The 20,382-nt window shown below is 45.7% G+C and overlaps 1 protein-coding gene across 1 annotated transcript in view; it reads left to right on the forward strand.

The window, feature by feature from the left end:
• LOC112080729 (C-Jun-amino-terminal kinase-interacting protein 1-like) overlaps window positions 1–20,382 on the forward strand; it is a 74,616-nt gene that overhangs the window by 23,201 nt on the left and 31,033 nt on the right. Inside the window, exons 4-5 of the mRNA XM_070442674.1 lie at window positions 3,135–3,216; window positions 4,514–5,623. Of these exons, the coding sequence (XP_070298775.1) occupies window positions 3,135–3,216; window positions 4,514–5,623 (1,192 nt within the window). The remainder of the gene's footprint in view (window positions 1–3,134; window positions 3,217–4,513; window positions 5,624–20,382) is intronic.

Here is a 20,382-nt window from a genome sequence, read left to right on the forward strand (position 1 = left end):
GGACTGTGTTCCAAACAAAAACAATACAAGTGTACTTGCTTCAGATCCTCAATGGTAAAGCTAGGAGAGCAAATCTTTTTTTATTTCTTTGTTATAAAAGTGCTTTTAAATTACTTAGGAACTGTGCACGGTTTGGAGAGGTGTGTGGCCACTTGTTAGACCTCCAACTCAAACGGTACATCTTTTATCTTGCACCTACTCCAAAATGTAAATTAATATTCTTATTATGTTACTGAATGTATCCAGAGTATTTTCAGATTTCATTATTGATTTAACGTATACGCTTGGAGTRAGGAAGCAGGTGCAGAAGGTGAGTTTAATAAACATGAACAAGTTAGATAAACAAAACAGGAGAAGCGTACTGAACTTAAATAACAACACCAATACTACCTGATGACTGAGGCTACTGAGGGCTAAATAAAGGGAGAGTAATCAAGGTGATGATGATGAGGACCAGGTGTGCATAATGATGGGGAGCAGGTGCACATATGATGGTGCCCGGACCAGTAGTTAGTAGTCCAGCAATGTTGAGCGCCTCAGATGGGGAGCGGGAGTACSCGTGACAGTACCCACCCATCCTGACTCYCGGCTCCAGCTGCAGGACGACGCCGGCCAGGAGTACGGCACTGAGGGCGAGGAGATGGAAATCCCGGAAGATGTTGGGGTCCAAGATGTCGGCCACCGGGACACAACAGTGCTCCTCTGGACCATGCCCCTCCCAGTCCACCAGGTACTGAAGCCGACCCCCAGGACGTTGGGAGTCCAATAGGGACCTAGGAGGGAAACATGAAAAGAAGGTGAGATCCAGTAGTTGGTGGGGAGTTGTAACCGATATGTTACTTTGTTGACCCTCCAGAGGACCTTGAAGGGCCCCACAAACTGGGGGCTTAGCTTCCGGCAAGACAGGCGGAGCAGGAGGTTGCTTGGTGGAATGGAAGACGCGATCACCAGGAAGGAACATGGGAGCCTCACTGCGGTGACAGTCCACTTGCTCCTACTCAGTAATCACCAGCTGGGTATTCTGTGTGCAAGGAGTTTTAAATATTTGGTTTATTTCTGCTGGAGCATCATGTGGGCAGCATTCAAAACTTCCTCTGCYCCGGAACCACTCGTCCCCCGCAGGGGCTTTGGTCTGGCTCGGGGTCCACGGTGCCAGGGCCAGCTGATATCCCAGGATGCACTGGAAGGGAGTGTTTTATATTTTTGTTTTGGAGGTGATGTTGGGTCCGGGTGTCAGAACCGGAGCTACCTGGGAGGCCTCAGTCGGTTTGTCAGATTCCCATGCCTCGGCGGGTTCGATGGGTTCCCCTGCCTTAGCTGGCTCGACAGGTTTCCATAGGCTTCCATGCCTCAGCTGGGTTCGACAGGCTCCCATGCCTCAGCTGGGTTCGACAGGCTCCAATGCCTCAGCTGGGTTCGACAGGCTCCCATGCTCCAACTGGGTGAACAGGTTCCCGTGCCTTGACCGAGGCAACCTGGGAGGTCTCATCAGGCTCTCACACCTCAGCCGGTTTGTCAGGTTTCTGTGCCTTTGCGGAGGCGACCGGTCTGCTCCTGATCCCCGGGATCGTCCCTGTGGTTGTGTCCTGCGGCTGGAGCCAAACGCACGGGGGGTGGGGCGGGGGGGTACTGTCACGTGTGCTCTCTCTCCGGCGCTCTAGGTCGCCATGCTCCCGCACCTCAGCTGGATCGACAGGTTCCCGCACCTTAGCAGAGGTGACGGTCTGGTCCTGATCATCATCTTGGTCGGCGTCCTGCGGCTAGAGCCGCATGTCGGGGAGGGGGTACTGTCACGTGTGCTCCCTCTCTGGCCTCTAGGTCACCAGACTGCTCGTTATGACGCACACCGGTCACCATCGTTACGCGCATTATGACACTCACCTGGACTCCAACACCTCCTTGATTACCTGCCCTATATACTGTATATATATATATCTCACTCCCTTTGGTTCCTTACCCAGGCGTCATTGTTTCTGTTTCATGTCTGTGCGTTGTTCGTTTATGTATTGTTTTAATTTATTWATTAAATTATTCCCTCCCTGAACTTGCTTCCCGATGTTGCACTCAGTCTCCTCCATTCCTCTCAATCACCTGACCCATGACCACACCTGTTCACCTTCACTATTGTCAGGCATCCTACATGTCCGGCWACACACGGATTCCAATAATCTTTCTATATATAGCCATAATGTGACATTTGAAATGTCTATTCCTTTGGAASTTTTGTGAGTAATGTTTATTTTTGATTACTTACTTTTGTTAATCTATTTCACTGGCTTTGGCAATGTAAACATTATCAAGACACAAGTTGAGACCCAAATGCAGATACAGGAGGCAGATGGTTGGAGTCTTACAATGTTTATTAAAAACCAGATCAGAGTCCAGGWAGAACAGTGTGGCAGACAGGCTCATGGTCAAGGCAGGCAAAATGGTCAGGCAGGCGGGTACAAAGTCCAAAAATAGGCAAGGGTCAAAACCGGGAGGACTAGAAAAAGGAGAATAGCAAAATGCAGGAGAACGGGAAAAACGCTGGTCGACTTGGAAAACATACAAGACGAACTGGCACAGAGAGACAGGGATAAATACACTGGGGAAAACAAGCGACACCTGGAGGGGGTGGAGACAATAACGAGGACAGGTGAAACTGATCAGGGTGTGACAAACATATGTTTTCCATGGCAATAAAACCCTTTGAATTGAATTGAGAAAGAGACAAAGTCAGAGACAGAGACAGAGACAGAACATTCTACCCCAAACCAGAGAAGTGAGATGACTGTGGGTTCTGCATGTATGACAGGGGAGCTGTTGGCCCCCATCCTACAGTATCAGCCCCCAGGCTTTTAAAAACAATCCCTCTCTGTGAGTGTGGGTGTGTTTCACAAGCTTGGAAAAGGGACTATGGGTCCCTTTAAATGCACACCATGGAGCGCAGACAAAATAATCCCTGGTCATTCAACAGAATAAAAGCTTTGTGTGTATGAAAGAGAGTGAGTGAGAGAGAAAGAGATTGTGCACATTGACTTTGTGCATCCAAATCTCTCTCACTTTTTTCCTGTGTCATTCTCTCTCGCTTCATCTCTCCGTCTTTTTTTTAACATTCTCTCTTGAATTTGATCTCTTTTTCCCCCTCTCAGGACACATTAAACAACAACTCATTTGGTAAGAAGTACAGCTGGCAGGAGAAGGTCTCGCGCTCATCCTCCCCCCTCAAAACAGGTGAGCTGCTTTACAGGAGACTGCTGGCTCATTCCACCTGTTTAATCTTTTAGGGGGTTGCTGATTATGCTGATTGATTTAGTAGATATAATTAGGCAACACAGCATTGACTGCAGAATCAACTACTGCCACTAAAACGATATACATATTTCCTATTATCCATTGTAAATTTGTCCAAAATCATTTTGGATGACTTTCAGTGGCTCATTAGCGTCAATGACAATGCCAGTGTAGTCTAGGCTAGCCATATTGAACAGTCTGCTGTGGCTCCCAGCCCAGGGCTACTACAGGTCATAGAATGGCCTCTCTGAACTATATGTAAAACTAGCAGCGAGTGTGTTGAGTTACAGACTAGCACCGCCGATTCAGATGTTAAAAAGATGATCGATGCTGCACAACTTTTAAGCTTCTATTAGCCTAGCTGTCACTAAATGTCTATGGAAAGAAAGGATAACAGAATTAAATAAAAAATGGTTTACTTTCTATCCTTGGAACACATAGGGCGAGTACACACATTATTTTGAAGTTACATCTGTCTCTCTAATATATAACCATATKTGCTTTAGGTCCACTCGTCCCAATTTGGTTTAGTGCTTTATATTGCAGTTTTCTTGATCAGATATCTCTTGAAAATATATTTCTCCATTCCAATGGCACTTCCTGGTAAAAATCATCTATATTGGCCAACTACATACACTCTGGGATGCATTTGTCTCCTTATAYTGACAATATCTGTCTCTGTTCATTGCTTCCCACCCCCAATCATTAGTAATGGTTGTAATTATGAATTCATTTATGAAAAGCTTTTTATACATTMCTCTCAAAGTGTGTATTAGTGTCCTCTGATAGCAGTGACAGCATGGTGAATAGCTAGGCTCTAATGGTTTTTGACAGTGGATTATGACATACTAGGTCAATCACATTCTATTTGCTGCCCACTGAATATGATGAGTAATGGGGAATTAGCATGGATCCCAGTGTTACCTAACCAACTAGACATTTCAGATATTGTGTGTGTTTGTCTGTCCATGTTGCTGTTGATCTGTATGTTGTGTGTGTGTTGTCCATGTGTACTGTATGTGAACTGCTGCATATGTTTCCATCTGGGTTTTTATCTATGTGCTATGTGCCCTTGTGTGTGTTTGTGTATTTTCTGTGTTAATGTGTACATGTGTGTCTGTGTATGTATGTTTGCATGTTTGCTTGCGTCTGTCTGTGCACCTGCATGTCTGTATGCCTGTGTCTTGTATGAATGTCTGTGTGTCTGCATAAGCTTGGGTCTGTGTCTTTCCCCCAGGTGGGCTGACCTCTCCCCATGAGCACAGCTGTCTGAGCGACGAGGACAAGCTGCAGCAGGGATGTGGGACGCAGACCAAGGACCGGGGCACATCCACTGACGCTCCCTGCAGACACAAACACACCTTTGGACACACCCACAGTTCCACAGCGGGGACACGCTCCYAACTGCAGGAGAAGCCCCCAGCACCCCCGCCTCCCCAAAACTACACACCCGCWCCTCTGGGCCCCCTAGGGAAGGGCGAGGGGGGGACTCACAGAGAGAAGYTTCGCTATCACACAGACGTATGCCTAGAACCCACCGAGGAGATCTACCTGACTCCCGTGCACCGTTCCGAGCAGGACCGCCCATTCCTGTCCCAGCAGCCAGAGCACGGACGCATGTCAATCAGCTCTGACACCGAGGGCCRGCCCCCTTACCAGCCTCTGCCCGACCGGACCAACCCCTCCATTTGTGAGGAGGTCGAGGTGTATGTGCCCACTCCCTCCTACGCCTCCTGTGTGGAGGCTCTCCTCACCCCTCCCTCTACCYCCCCCCCCAGGGAACCCCCAGCCTTAGCCCTGAACCTCAGCCTGAGGGAAGGAGCAGCAGGGGCGGTGGTGAGAGCAGGAGCAGGGGTGGAGTATATAGATGCCGAGGATGAGACATTTGGGGGAGAGGGTGAGGCTGAGGCTGAGGATAAGAGGGTAAGGGATGTGGGAGGCAGGCGGTATTTGGGACGTGGCGGCTGTGGTGCCCCCCCGAGGACTTTGATGAGCTCGGAAGCAAGTGGTCTGTCTTACGACTCTGTGAAGTACACACTCGTCGTGGACGAGCACGCGCAGCTCGAACTGGTGAGTCTGCGGCAGTGTTACCAATGTMACAGCGACGACAGCGACTCTGCGACCGTCTACAACAACTGCGTCTCGTCTCCGTATGAGTCGGCCATAGGGGAGGAGGAGGAAGAGGAAGAAGAAGAAGAGAAAGAGGACGAGGAGGAGAGAGCGAGAGTGGGAATGGTGAGGAGAGAAGCCACCGCCTGTCTGTCAGAGGACTCCACCCCAGAGGCGAACCTGCACTTRTCTAAGAGGTTCCTCAACATCTTCATGAACGGACGGTCACAATCCTCCAGTAGGTACCACCACTGAACCACAAGGACACTATCTTGTGTTCATACACTGCAGTTTCTGACGTTAGGCTTAAAGGGCAACTCCATAATTTTTCAACCTCATTTTCAGCACAATACCAGTGTCAACATTCGTGAAAACGGCACATTTCTACATTTTGTAGAAACATATATAAAGTTCAAAAGTTCTACCCGATGACGCCATCAAAAGTTAAAACATTTTAATCCTTAAGATTCTATTGACTCACTCGTGTGTCAATCTAAGTAACATAATTAAACACATCTCCATTAAAATCCTTCAGTTTAAGCGAGAGATATATTTTTTTCACAGCCTATAATGTTATCACATCATAGTCAACATAGCTACTYGAACTAACATGTTAGTAAACCCGCTACAATCATACAGTACAGTGTACAATCAGCAGCAAGCAGTTTAGCAGTTACACCGGCGGGCCTCGGTGGCAAAAAAWATTATAAAACCAAAAGCTTACCTTGACTTGTAAGAGTTCCAGTATTGGATAGCCATATCCAGCTATCTAATATAGCATCCTTCTCTGTTTGACCCGGGTGTTTGAGTAGGCTTAACTAACTAGCTGCGTTAGACTCTAGCTAAGTAAGTGAAAAAATGTATATTACGAAATATAGCTAGCTCTCTCTCTCTCTCTACTCCTTTCATTCTGGAATACATGGATTTGTTCAAAACTGTTCAACTATTGTCTTTCTCTCTTTTTGAGTCAACTACTCACCACATTTTATGCACTGCAGTGCTAGCTAGCTGTAGCTTATGCTTTCAGTACTAGATTAATTCTCTGATTATTCGATTGGGTGGACAACATGTCAGTGCATGCTGCAAGAGCTCTGATAGGTTGGAGGACGTCCTCCGGAAGTTGTCATAATTACGGTGTAAGTCTATGGAAGGGGGTGAGAACCATGATCCTCCTAGGTTATGTATTGAAGTCAATGTATCCAGAGGAGGACAGAAGCTAGCTGTCCTCCAGCTACACCGTGGTGCTACCCTACAGAGTGCTACTGAGGCTACTGTAGACCTTCATTGCAAAACAGTGTGTACTAATAAATGATTTGGTGACGTGAATATATTTTGTATAGTTTTATCTGAAAAGGATAACTTTTTTCATGTATAAAGATGTGTCTGAAATTCACTGATGAGGATGGTCCTCCCCATCCTCCTCAGAGGAGCCTCCACTGGTCTCAATCCACCGTATCTGCCTACGTCGGCCTTTTGCATCTGCGGTGAAAGATGGCCGAACTTCTCAAGAAAACTCCTGTAGCTTCCGAACGGTCTGTAYTGTCCGTTTTGCTCTACGACATCCACAAGTGTCACGGGACTCGTCTGAATGTAACCCATGTAAATTAATGGAAGTATGGCAGTAGTTTTGTGCCAACAAAAATAAGGGGTTAAATGTCCAAAAAAACACAAATATTTCCTGAGCTTTCCTATATAACTCCTAGATATTGGACAGACACTTCAAATCCTTATTCCTTATGATACATTTTTTGATTGTCTTTTTTTCCATTTATGAATGTGTTATTCAATGTGTTTCTATGGGCTATAGTAGTAAAGGCCAAATTAAATACTTTATCAAATAATTTTGTACATATTTTTATACCTAAAAGCTAAATGATTCATGGTATGACCACCTTAAAACAATTCCATGTTAGCTCAGTAGACCCCTGGTGCTGGAGATTGTTTTGACTCAGGACACTGTCATTCCTTATTATATAATATGGATGTATTCAATGAAACTGCTCTCTTGAACGTGGATACATATTTTAGCTTCTGCTCCAAAGATGCAGAGTATATCAACTTTTTTTTCAACTGTTCCAAATTAAGCAGCAGCAGCTGAAAAGATGAGCTCCTACAAATATTGAAATTTAAATGTTTTTTTAGAGTAAAGTACATCGYAAAAAAATCAAAAGAAAACTGCAAACTGAATAGGAGACCAAACAAGCAGCTAACAAATAAGAAAGGCTTTTGAAAAAGTAACAATTTTTCATAAAATTATACCGTTTTCTTAGCTAGCTAAGTTGTTTACCTGTTGCTAGGCAGTTGCTAGGGACATTCCTGGAAGAAGCTAGCTAGCTAACAAGGAGTGTCTAGTTGGCAGTACGACGAGGAAGCGCAGGACACAAAGAAGGGACAAAGGGGACACAAATAAGGACAGAAGAAAAGGGAAAGGGGACATAAGGTGAAGCAGTCCTCTAAAGACACAAAAGACAATAATACAAGAAACAACACTTCTATTGCCTCCCTCTACGATACGCACTTCCGGGTTGGAGCGAGTAGTTGCATTCCGCTCGCTCCACAGGTAGTATTACATTTCATTCATTACAGTACAACAGTTTGATTTGTTTGATCTTAGCTGGCTACATAGCCGTCTTTGTATCCAAGATAATTGTGTAGTCTAGAGTAATTGTCGAGGTACCTAGCCAGCTACACTTTCAAACAAAGTCAACAACGCAGCCACTGCTAGCTAGCCTATTTCACCAGCCAGCAGTACTATATCATTTTAGTCAATAAGATTTTTTGCAACGTAAGCTTAACTTTCTGAACATTCGAGACGTGTAGTCCACTTGTCATTCCAATCTCTCCTTGCATTAGCGTAGCCTCTTCTGTAGCCTGTCAACTATGTGTCTTCTACTCCCTGTTCTCTCCTCTCTGCACAGACCATACAAACGCTTCACACCGCGTGGCCGCTGCTACTCTAACCTGGTGGTACCAGCGCGCACGACCCATTTGGAGTTCACGGTCTCAGGCAGCCTCTGGAACTGCCGATCTGCGGCCAACAAGCAGGTTCATCTCAGCTATGCTTCCCTCCAGTCCCTCGACTTCTTGGCACTGACGGAAACATGGATTACCAATGATAACACTGCTACTCCTACTGCTCTCTCCTCGTCTGCCCATGTGTTCTCGCACCCCCGAGAGCTCTGTCAGCGGGGTGTGCACTGGGATCCTCATCTCTCCCAAGTGGACATTTCTCTCTCTCCCTGACCCATCTGTCTATCGCCTCCTTTGAATTCCATGCTGTCACAGTTACCAGCCCTTTCAAGCTTAACATCCTTATCATTTATCGCCCTCCAGGTTCCCTTGGAGAGTTCATCAATGAGCTTGACGCCCTGATAAGTTCCTTTCCTGAGGATGGCTCACCTCTCACAGTTCTGGGTGACTTTAACCTCCCCACGTCTACCTTTGACTCATTCCTCTCTGCCTCCTTCTTTCCACTCCTCTCCTCTTTGCACTCCACCCTCTCACCTTCCCCCCACCTCACAAGGCAGGCAATACGCTTGACCTCATCTTTACTAGATGCTGTTCTTCCACTAATCTCATTCAACTCCCCTCCAAGTCTCCGACCACTACCTTGTATCCTTTTCCCTCTCGCTCTCATCCAACACTCCCACACTGCCCCTACTCGGATGGTATCGCGCCGCCACCTCCCAGTATCTCCTGATTCTGCTCCCTCAACCCTTCTCTCCTCCTTTCTGCATCCTTTGACTCTCTATGTCCCTATCCTCCCCTCCTGCTCCGTGGCTCGACGACTTCATTGCGAGCTCACAGAACAGGGCTCCGGGCAGCCGAGCGGAAATGGAGGAAAACTCGCCTCCCTTGCGGACCTGGCATCTTTCATCTCCTCCTCTCTACATTCTCCTCTTCTGTCTTCTGCTGCTAAGCCAATTTCTACCACTCTAAATTCCAAGCATCTGCCTCTAACCCTAGGAAGCTCTTTGCCACCTTCTCCTCCCTCCTGAATCCTTCTCCCCTCCTCCCCCTCCTCCCTCTCTGCGGATGACTTCGTCAACCATTGTAAAAGAAGGTCGACGACATCCATCCTCGTTTGCTAAGTGCAAACGACACCGCTGGTTCTGCTCACACTGCCTACCCTGTGCTTTGACCTCTTTCCCCTCTTCTCAGATGAAATCTCGCGTCTTGTGACGGCCGGCCGCCCAACAACCTGCCCGCTTGACCCTATCCCCTCCTCTCTTCTCCAGACCATTTCCGGAGACCTTCTCCCTTACCTCACCTCGCTCATCAACTCATTCTTGACGCTGGCTACGTCCCTTCCGTCTTCAAGAGAGCGAGAGTTGCACCCCTCTTGAAAAAACCTACACTCGATCCCTCCGATGTCAATAACTACAGACCAGTATCCTTCTTCTTTTCTCTCCAAAACTCTTGAACGTGCCGTCCTTGGCCAGCTCTCTCTGCTATCTCTCTCAGAATGACCTTCTTGATCCAAATCAGTCAGGTTTCAAGACTAGTCATTCAACTGAGACTTCTCTTCTCTGTGTCACGGAGGCGCTCCGCACTGCTAAAGCTAACTCTCTCTCCTCTGCTCTCATCCTTCTAGACCTATCGGCTGCCTTTGATATGTGAACCATCAGATCCTCCTCTCCACCCTCTCGAGCTGGGCATCTCCGGCAAGGTCCACGCTTGGATTGCGTCCTACCTGACAGGTCGCTCCTACCAGGTGGCGTGGCGAGAATCTGTCTCCGCACCACGTGCTCTCACCACTGGTGTCCCCCAGGGCTCTGTTCTAGGCCCTCTCCTATTCTCGCTATACACCAAGTCACTTGGCTCTGTCATATCCTCACATGGTCTCTCCTATCATTGCTATGCAGACGACACACAATTAATCTTCTCCTTTCCCCCTCTGATAACCAGGTGGTGAATCGCATCTCTGCATGTCTGGCAGACATATCAGTGTGGATGACGGATCACCACCTCAAGCTGAACCTCGGCAAGACGGAGCTGCTCTTCCTCCCGGGGAAGGACTGCCCGTTCCATGATCTCGCCATCACGTTGACAACTCCATTGTGTCCTCCTCCCAGAGTGCTAAGAACCTTTGCGTGATCCTGGACAACACCCTGTCGTTCTCAACTAACATCAAGGCGGTGACCCGTTCCTGTAGGTTCATGCTCTACAACATTCCAGAGTACGACCCTGCCTCAGCAGGAAGCGCGCAGGTCCTAATCCAGGCACTTGTCATCTCCCGTCTGGATTACTGCAACTCGCTGTTGGCTGGGCTCCCTGCCTGTGCCATTAAACCCCTACAACTCATCCAGAACGCCGCAGCCCGTCTGGTGTTCAACTTCCCAAGTTCTCTCACGTCACCCCGCTCCCCGCTCTCTCCACTGGCTTCCAGTTGAAGCTCGCATCCGCTACAAGACCATGGTGCTTGCCTACGGAGCTGTGAGGGGAAGCACCTCCGTACCTTCAGGCTCTGATCAGGCCCTACACCCAAACAAGGGCACTGCGTTCATCCACCTCTGGCCTGCCGCCTCCTACCTCTGAGGAAGTACAGTTCCCGCTCACCCAGTCAAAACTGTTCGCTGCTCTGGCACCCCAATGGTGGAACAAACTCCCTCACGACGCCAGGTCAGCGGAGTCATCACCACCTTCCGGAGACACCTGAAACCCCACCTCTTTAAGGAATACCTAGGGTAGGATAAAGTAATCCTTCTAACCCCCCCCCCCCCCCTTAAAAGAGTTAGATGCACTATTGTAAAGTGGTTGTTCCACTGGATATCATAAGGTGAATGCACCAATTTGTAAGTCGCTCTGGATAAGAGCGTCTGCTAAATGACTTAAATGTAAATGTAAATATCTTATTTGCTTGGTTGCCCAAGAATCACATTTGCATCCACTATTTCTACGTGAGTAAATCCCCCCCCCCCCCAAAAAAAGTGGCACAATTTCATAATGGTGGTATCTTTTAGTGTCTGTAAAATGTATTTCACCTTTATTTAACTAGGCAAGTCAGTTAAGAACAAATTCTTATTACAATGACAGCCTACCGGGGAACAGTGAGTTAACTGACTTGTTCAGGGGCAGGATGACAGATTTTTACCTTGTCAGCTCAGGGATTTGTTCCAGCAACTTTTTTATTTATTATTATTTTTTTTTTTATTTAACCTTTATTTAACCAGGTAGGCTAGTTGAGAACAAGTTCTCATTTGCAACTGCGACCTGGCCAAGATAAAGCATAGCAGTGTGAACAGACAACAACACAGAGTTTACACATGGAGTAAACAATAACAAGTCAATAACATGGTAGAAAAAAAGAAAAAAAGAGAATCTATATACAATGTGTGCAAAAGGCATGAGGAGGTAATAAAATCAGATAATTACAATTTAGCAGATTAAACGTGGAGTGGTAAATCATCAGATGATCATGTGCAAGTAGAGATACTGGTGTGCAAAAAAAGCAGAAAAGGAAATAAAAGCAGTATGGGGAGGGTGAGGTAGGTAAATTGGGTGGGCTATATACCGATGGACTATGTACAGCTGCAGCGTCGGTTAGCTGCTCGGATACAGATGTTTAAAGTTGTTGAGGGAGATAAAAGTCTCCAACTTCAGAGATTTTTGCAATTCGTTCCATCGCAGGCAGCAGAGAACTGGAAGGAAAGGCGTCCAAATGAGGTTTTGGCTTTAGGGATGATCAGTGAGATACACCTGCTAGAGCGCGTGCTACGGGTGGGTGTAGCCATCGTGACCAGTGAACTGAGATAAGCGGGCACTTTACCTAGCATAGCCTTGTAGATGACCTGGAGCCAGTGGGTCTGACGGCGAACATGTAGGAGGGCCAGCGCACTAGGGCATACAGGTCGCAGTGGGTGGGTCGAATAAGGTGCTTTAGTAACAAAACGGATTGGCAGCCACTGTGGATAACACTGCATCCGAGCAGTGTCTGCTGAGCCATACGAAGTATTGCAGACCGCTTTTCGTAGGTGACAATCGCTCGAATGATCCAGGCGGTGATCGGTAGGAATAGTCTCAGTTTCGACTAGGGTGGAGTTTTGGCGGCGTGAAGGAGAGGAGGCTCGTGTTGCGAATAGAACGCCGACTCATAGATCTGATTTTGGATTGGAAGATTGTACACGGATAATAAATAACAAGAAACAGACATTGTTAATAGTATGATCAATGGCAAGGAGTGATTCTGCAAGTACTAGCAAGACTCACTAAACAAATTGTATGGCTACGTATAATACAGATGTCCATCAATAGTCAGGAGGATCAACGATCCACGGTTCGGGTGATGCTAAGATCGGGGGCAGGATCGACGGGGCGAGGCAGCGATACGGCTTGAACGTGATAAGAAGCATGCATTGGTTTATAGCACGCTTTGAAGAGACACGTTGGAGCCCGGATAGCGGTTGATGGCATTCGAAAGCGTCTGTTGGAGGCTGTTGATCACAGGTGTGCCAAAAACGACAGGCCAGAAGTATTACAGATGGGTGTCGTTGATACGTGCGTAGAGGTGGACATCAGGAATCGTCCGCTAGCAAGCAAGCAAACCATCAATATAGATAGTATATGACAGAGAAGAAGCAAGTCGGCCGGAGAATGAATCCCTGGTATACTCCCCATAGAGACTGCAGAAAAGCGCGTATCCGGACAGCATGCCTTTCACCGAATTTGTATACGCCACTGCACCTCCAGTCTGCAAAAGGAAGTAAGGTTGAGCTGAACACCAGGCCATGGGCAGTCATTAGAAAGAACCGAGGCTGACCTCGGATCTGGGTCGATAAAGATATGGTAGAATTTGACAGGAGGGCACGAGTCGAAAAGCCTTTAGCGCAGGAAGCTTCTGGAATGAAACAGGCAGACACAAGTGACTGTCTTTTAGTCGGATCGTACCGTTATTATGAATATAACGAATCTTTGAGTACCTTATTGAGACGTAGCGAAGTGACGCCAAATGTGGACCGGCTCGGGAAACCGGATATGCACGACGATCGGGAGAGGATACAAAAGGTAGGGAAATTCGAGAGACACAACATGGATCAATACAGATGGAATATCGATATTGTTTACGACTTGGGCTCGAGCAGCCTTAGATAAGAGCAGGCAGAAATGCGATAGGTCATGGTAAACAGTTTGGGTCTCAGGGTGTCTACCCTCCTTGAGAGAGGGAAGATTATGAAACCGCGGCAGACTATTCCAATCCAATATAGGGCATCTCAGCTGATAACAGAACAAAGAGAAAAAGAGCAATAATTAGAGCACCGAAGGCTAGAAAAAAAGTATAGGGGGCACAATAGGGCAGAAACTAGAGCGGAACCAAGATTCCGAAAGAACCGCGCCATAAGAAAAAAAGAAGAAGTAACCCGACCATATAGATACGCCAGTACATGGAATTTAAGATACCTCGGTCCAGGTTTTCCCGAAAAAGACTCATATGCGACCATCTGCTCTCTGGATTATTTGAAAAAAAAAAAACAAGAGAGAGAATAAACGAGCCAGACTGCGGAGGAGCCAAGGATATGGAGCGAAAAAGCAAAAAAACGTATACCAGAAACAGCGGAAAAGTAAAAAAAAAAAAATAAAAGGACAAGAAGAAAGACAGAGAGGAAAAAAAAAAACAAACAAAAAATAACAAAAAATAAAAGAGTGGAGAAACAACAAGAAAAAGAGGGGAAACTGCGTTGGAGCCAAAACAAAGGTTGAGAACAGTCCAGCCAGCAGAGACAAAGGCAAAAACTTTGGCCAACCGCGCATAGAAAAATGCATTTAGAGAATAATGATCTTCGATCATCAACGGAGATTATCGGCTAAGATCAGAAAAAACGAAAAATAGTAGGAACCGTAAGTTAACCTAGAGCCTCAGAAGTTTGCCAAGAGATGAGAGTGACAAAGACGGGAGAGAGTGCTCTTGTTCTCACAATGGATCATTTACAGAGATACTCCCCAAGAAAACAACTGTTGGAATCAGGTGAGCATACAGGATGCAAATTTCTGCTTCGAAAGAAGCGGCGTTGTGCCTTCGCTTTCCTGAAACTGAAAACTTGTAACGTTCGTGATATTGAGTTCTGAGTCTCCAAAACCTGAACAGTTGCATATCGCTGGTGGGGCCTTTCGATGCTATCGTGCAGTTCGATTCCGACAGACGATGGTTGGCTGATCGAGGGCGAGTCAGGTCTGGAAGCGCCGAGGTGAACCTGAACGGGCTAAATCTGTTCCTCTTACAAGTTCTGGCATTTTCTTGAAACGGGAGCCATGCTTGTACTAACTCATGGCGTGACGGTGAAAGTAAACTTTATTGAAAGAATGACCACGCATCTCCGCCAATGGAACGACATGACAGAGCGGTCAATATCCAGTCCACGGGAAGGGTCCGGCAGAGTACAGATTAGAAAGCACCTAGCCGCAGCAAGTAGTTACAAACAAAGGAGCGATATCTGAATCAAGTCAAGATGGAACGGAAAGAGCTCACGGTGCGATGAGCCACGCGGAACCCGACAGGATACAGGCAATGATACAGCATCAAGAAAACTAGAGGATCGCTGAGAATACCTTGAATGGAGACAAGCAGCGGTATGATTTGAAAATGGCCAGGTTGAGTCAGGAAAATATAGAAATCTCATTAGGGATAGCTGCCGCCATGCTGACGGAAGTTAAGGAATTGTACCATGTAGGTTCCTTGTCCGACATGATTTGTTGAGATTGAAAGCATCTAGCTTACGATATGTAGGACATGCCGAACACATTATACAAGAGCCAGAATGTAAAAGCATATCCCAGTTATAGGTACAATCTCTAACAGAACAAATCTGAAGCTAGGATGCGAGGGAACCTGATCATTCACATGATGGATGTCCGCACAAAACGTTAGCCAGGGCACAGTGGGGAGCTGGAAGGGGGGTCAAGGGTAGCAGAGCACCGACATACAGATGAAGAAATTACTTCTGGAGAGGATTGAATTTTTAAAATTTAGCAAGTTCGAAAAACATGTTTGGACGCTAGACCTGTGCAAAGTTAATATGACAGAACTTTGCAGAAGCCTAGTCTCTGACGAAGTAGGATCTGAGCAACTCCAATCCCTCCTAATTGACAAGTATACTATGAACTTGACGAAAGATGTAAATATTGGAACGTATGAAATCTTGCAAAGAAATTATTATATGGTGGCCTTACCAGCACCAGACGGACACGCAACGAATAACAAAGGGGGACAAACCAGATCCAGCAGGAGGGCGGGAAGGGTTAGGCCCAGAGAATGTGCTAAAGCCGCTGAGTAAGGCCACAAAACTTAGGGAGGAGGCTTCTAGATGTGACATGCATATAGAACAGAGCCAAGGCAATATTATATGATCCACAGAAAGTCACACATATAAGAGAAGGTAGAACTGGAAGACAGTAGCAGGGCCATTTGGTTGTAACACCTATCCACAATCACAACCCGAGGAACACCAAAGAAGGAAAAGAGTATGGATGAGGCGAATGCCAGAGAGGCCAAAAGCTATCAAAAAACTGGTCGCATAGAGGATTACCACGGGGACAAAAATAAAAAAGAAGGAAAAGCAGAGATTTAAATGGAGACGTGGATTAGGAAGAAAATCAGGATTTAACTGAGCATAAGTGCAGGACAGGGGTATTAGAGTGGGGCACGGGAATTACCAGGCGGAGAGGCAAAGCCCAGGCAGCTGGGTGATCAGAAAACTTATACGAAGAGTTATATCTCTGGACAATCTAGGACTCAATGGTGAGGTCAACCGACTGAAGCAACCGACTAAAGATTGATGGAGGTGGGAACGAAGGGAGGTATCAGAACGGTCGGAGAGTGGAAACTTACGGAGGTCCATTGGCAAACCAAAACAAGTGATACTATGATATAGCAGCCTGAACGAACAATACTAAAAATATATACAAAGGCATATTGAGTGTTATTGGCAGAGACATACAGTTAGCATAAGTGTAGATTGCAGTCTTACGTGCAATTGGAGGAGCTGGCTTAAAAAACAGAGTGAAGGGATACACCAGCACTAGTCGCTAACTACACGGAGCAACAGAGTAAAAATAGGCGACGGACTAGGCAGAAGGTCGGAATTACACTACACCACAGAGACACTGGAGTTTAAAACACAGAGCCGAGCAGATTAAAACACAAGCTAACAGGAATGGGACATAACCGTAAATGATGGACAGCCGGCAGCATGCAGCTTTATGTAGACAGGTGACTCACTAGTGTCCAGGTGGCAGCCCTGCCATAGAGAGTGGAGCAGGTGGAAGTCCCGACGCTAAGCTAGCACCGCAGGGTGTTTTAGCGTTAGTAGCCCGTGAGGGTGTAGTCTGCTCAGCGAAGGGGGTCTGCTTTACAGACGGAGACCCGAGATTGCGGCGCTGGTCAGCTGTCCGGGGGGTATTCGTCTGCGACCAGAGTGGAACGTGTCGACAGAGGATCCAGGCCCGGATGGCCGACGAGAGTTGTGATTTGGAGTAATTGTTGTTTGCTACTGATGCGTAGCTTGTAAGGCAGTAGGTACTGCTGTGCTAGTGCGTTAGCTGCAGGGCTAGCTGTGAGGATCAGAAGTAGTGGCTCAGGGATTACGGCAGGGATCCGGCGTTGTTGTCGAGAGACAGTCCGATGCTGTTAAATTGGTGAGTAATATCCAGGCTAATAACAGGGCTGGTGTCTGTGCCGAAAGTAAAAGCTGCTAGCATCGGTTAAAAATGGCTAAGTAGCTTGTAGCTGGTAGCTTGTAGCTGGTTAGCTACTGGGGGTTCTTGAATGTGTTCCACAGTTCCAACGGTAAAAGCTGCTAGCATCGGTTAAAAATGGCTAAGTAGCTTGTAGCTGGTAGCTTGTAGCTGGTTAGCTACTGGGGGTTCGTGGATGTGTTCCAAAGATAAAAAATGAWAGCGATTCCGTACCACATTGGGTGAGGTAGGTTACCGGAAGGTATAATCGAATTGAAAATCGAAAAGAGATAGAAAAAAAWWWATAWATATATACAAGAAGTACGAAAAAATACAATGTGCACGAGAGCACTAAAAAATACACGTCTACACTGCTACGCCATCTTGGTTACCGGCCCAATGCTCTAACCACTATGCGACAATAGCGGTGGAAACTCCTTGATGCACAAATATTGACATAATTAACATATTGAAGTAAACTTGGAGTCACACAATGATAGACTATGCTACGTACTACCACTACAACGTGGAAAAGCATAAAAAGGCAAATAAAATAAAATAATGAATATCATGATGGTTAAGTGATGACCTTCATGCACAATGCTGGTGACATGATGATCAATGCTTGGCTGCCAATTATCAACTACAAATTATATTGCTCTCGTCATATAACCCACCCTGTCCACTTTATCAGCAAACTGTTATTTAGACCAAGCGCTAAGACCAGATTGGGCAAGTTAACTATTTATCGCAACAGTTTCTGTCACAAAGCCATTGGTAGAGTTGAAAAATGCCATGTAAACACATAAAACTTATGCTTTTTATTCAGTTCATGGAAAGTAACTTCTTATGGGCAGGTGGGACGGTAGCGTCCCACCTGGCCAACATCCGATGAAAATGCAGAGCGTGAAATTCAAACTACAGTTTTATAATTTTTTTACTTTCATAAAATCACAAGTGTAATACATCAAAATAAAGCTTAACATAACAGCCGCTGTGTCAGATTTCAAAAAGGCTTTACGGCGAAAGCAAACCATGCGATTATCTGAGGACAGCGCCCCAGATACAAACACATGAAAACATATTTCAACCAGGCAGGTGCGACACGAAAGTCAGAAATAGCGACATAAAAAATGCCTTACCTTTGATGATCTTCTTCTGTTGGCACTCCAAAAGGCCCAGTTACATCACAAATGGTCCTTTTGTTCGATAATGTCCTTCTTTATATCCATAAAAACTCAGTTTAGCTGGCGCGCTTCAGTCAATAATCCACCCAGTTTCCCATCAAAATGCYTACAAAATGAATCCCAAACTTTACTAATAAACTTTTCCAAACAAGTCAAACAATGTTTATAATCAAACCGTAGGTACTCTAATACATAAATAAACTAATTGCGTTTTTTGGCAGAAATACCTTCTCGAACATGTGAACTTTCATGTGCCTCAATAACAAACTGTTATGCCATCTGCAAATACAAATAAAGTTGTGAAATTACAAGCCTAGTTGGTTTAGCCAAAGAAAAAGTCAGTAACCTTCCCGATAGCATGATTGGCAGAGATAATGAGTGGGCTGGACATGCCGAGAGATACGTTTCAGGTTGATCTGCAGTGTAGCCTCTTGTGTCTATAAAACGAGATGCTCGTTATACGTAGAAAGTCCTTTCTACTGCAGTTTTTCAAAAGATATAACGTTAGCCATGGAGAATTGCAAATATGTTGCTACTGCTCTCAATAACATTGCTGTCCTGAATTTATCAGGCGCTATTTACAAAGGTCAGTGTGAAAAAGTTGTGATGGAATACTTTCTGGAGGACGATCGTACCATGTTGGCTCTCTCTGAGTCTGAAAATGAATCAGACGATGAGGAAATCCCTGATTTAGGTAAAAACATTTTCATTGAAGAACACATTGTAGAGTCTTCCGATGACGGTGATGTGGAAGAAACGGCAGTCAACAGTGTTGTCACGGAAGAAGTTGACCGAGTTTTGAAATCATTGGAACACAACAGACCAAACAAGCTGTGCAAACTAAACGGAAACGACACAGGGCGTTTTTTTTWATAAAAGGGGTTATAGTCTGCCGTGAAGCTTTCATCCATGTATACGGGTAAGAATCTAGCTACAGTTTCAGATATTATACATTTCTAATTTAGTCAGAAAGTTGTTTTCATTGCAAGTTAAAGCTTGCTGTTAGCTAGCCAGCTGGAGTTTGATGGCTGGCTTGCTAGCTAACATTGAACCTATTTGGTTAACTTTAGCTAGCTAATGACAATCAGTTTGTATTGCTAGTATTGTTACTCTATGGATCGGGATTATAGTAAAAGCTGAAATAAATCATTCTCTCTACTATTATTCTGACATTTCACATTCTTAAAATAAAGTGGCGATCCTAACTGGCCTAAGACAGGGAATTTTTACAAGATTAAATGTCAGGAATTGTGAAAAACTGAGTTTTAATGTATGGCTAAGGTATATGTAAACTTCCGACTTCAACTGTATATGCATACAATCAGGGGTAAAGTGGCGAGTAGCAGAATTAAAAAAAAATTGTAGCAGCAACATTTTGCGTGTGTGTTAGGAGAGAGCCTGTTTCTGTCCTGACCTTGACTTTGGTGCAGGGCATGTGATGTCTATAGCCTCTTTGTCGCAAAACTCCCTGATCTTCTCAAAAAGATACGTTTGTCTAGCTGTGTCCAGTCCAGGTGGTGCTTGTACATGCAGACCATCTATGGGAGGAAGGATGTCAGCGTTGCGCAGCAGCTGAAAACCTGGTCCCGGCAGTCTGAACTCTCCTTGGCAAAATCACCAGGCTCCAAAGCATCAAATCTGTAAACCACCTGAAGTGCTGGTACTGCTTGATGTGTGTACTGCCATTCTCCTTGTATGACTGGTGGAAGAGAGTCAGGCGTGTTCTCCTAATGCTGAAAGACAAATTCCAGATAAAAATATTTTAGCATTATTATACAATAGATGCGAAATGCCATTCTGAAATAACATCACTACACACAGTTCATACACGTAATGTTAGCAGCTAGCCAGCCATCTAACGTCAACTGGCTAGAAAACAGCAAGCTTTAACTAGCCATACAAACCGATTGTCAAAGCTAGCTAAAGTTAACCAAATAGGTTCAATGTTAGCTAGCTAACATTAGGCTATAACTAGCAATGCGAAATGGCATTCTGAGAAAATATCACTAACATTACACACACTTCATACATGTAAGCTCATGTTAGCTAGCAAGCCAGCCATCTAACCTCAGCTAACAGCAGCTTTAACTTGGGGTCTTTTGTTTAGACATGTCACGTTAACGTTAGCTAGCTAAAAAATTAA

This window comes from Salvelinus sp. IW2-2015, unplaced genomic scaffold (genome assembly GCF_002910315.2).
Source record: "Salvelinus sp. IW2-2015 unplaced genomic scaffold, ASM291031v2 Un_scaffold16461, whole genome shotgun sequence".
Taxonomy (NCBI): domain Eukaryota; kingdom Metazoa; phylum Chordata; class Actinopteri; order Salmoniformes; family Salmonidae; genus Salvelinus; species Salvelinus sp. IW2-2015.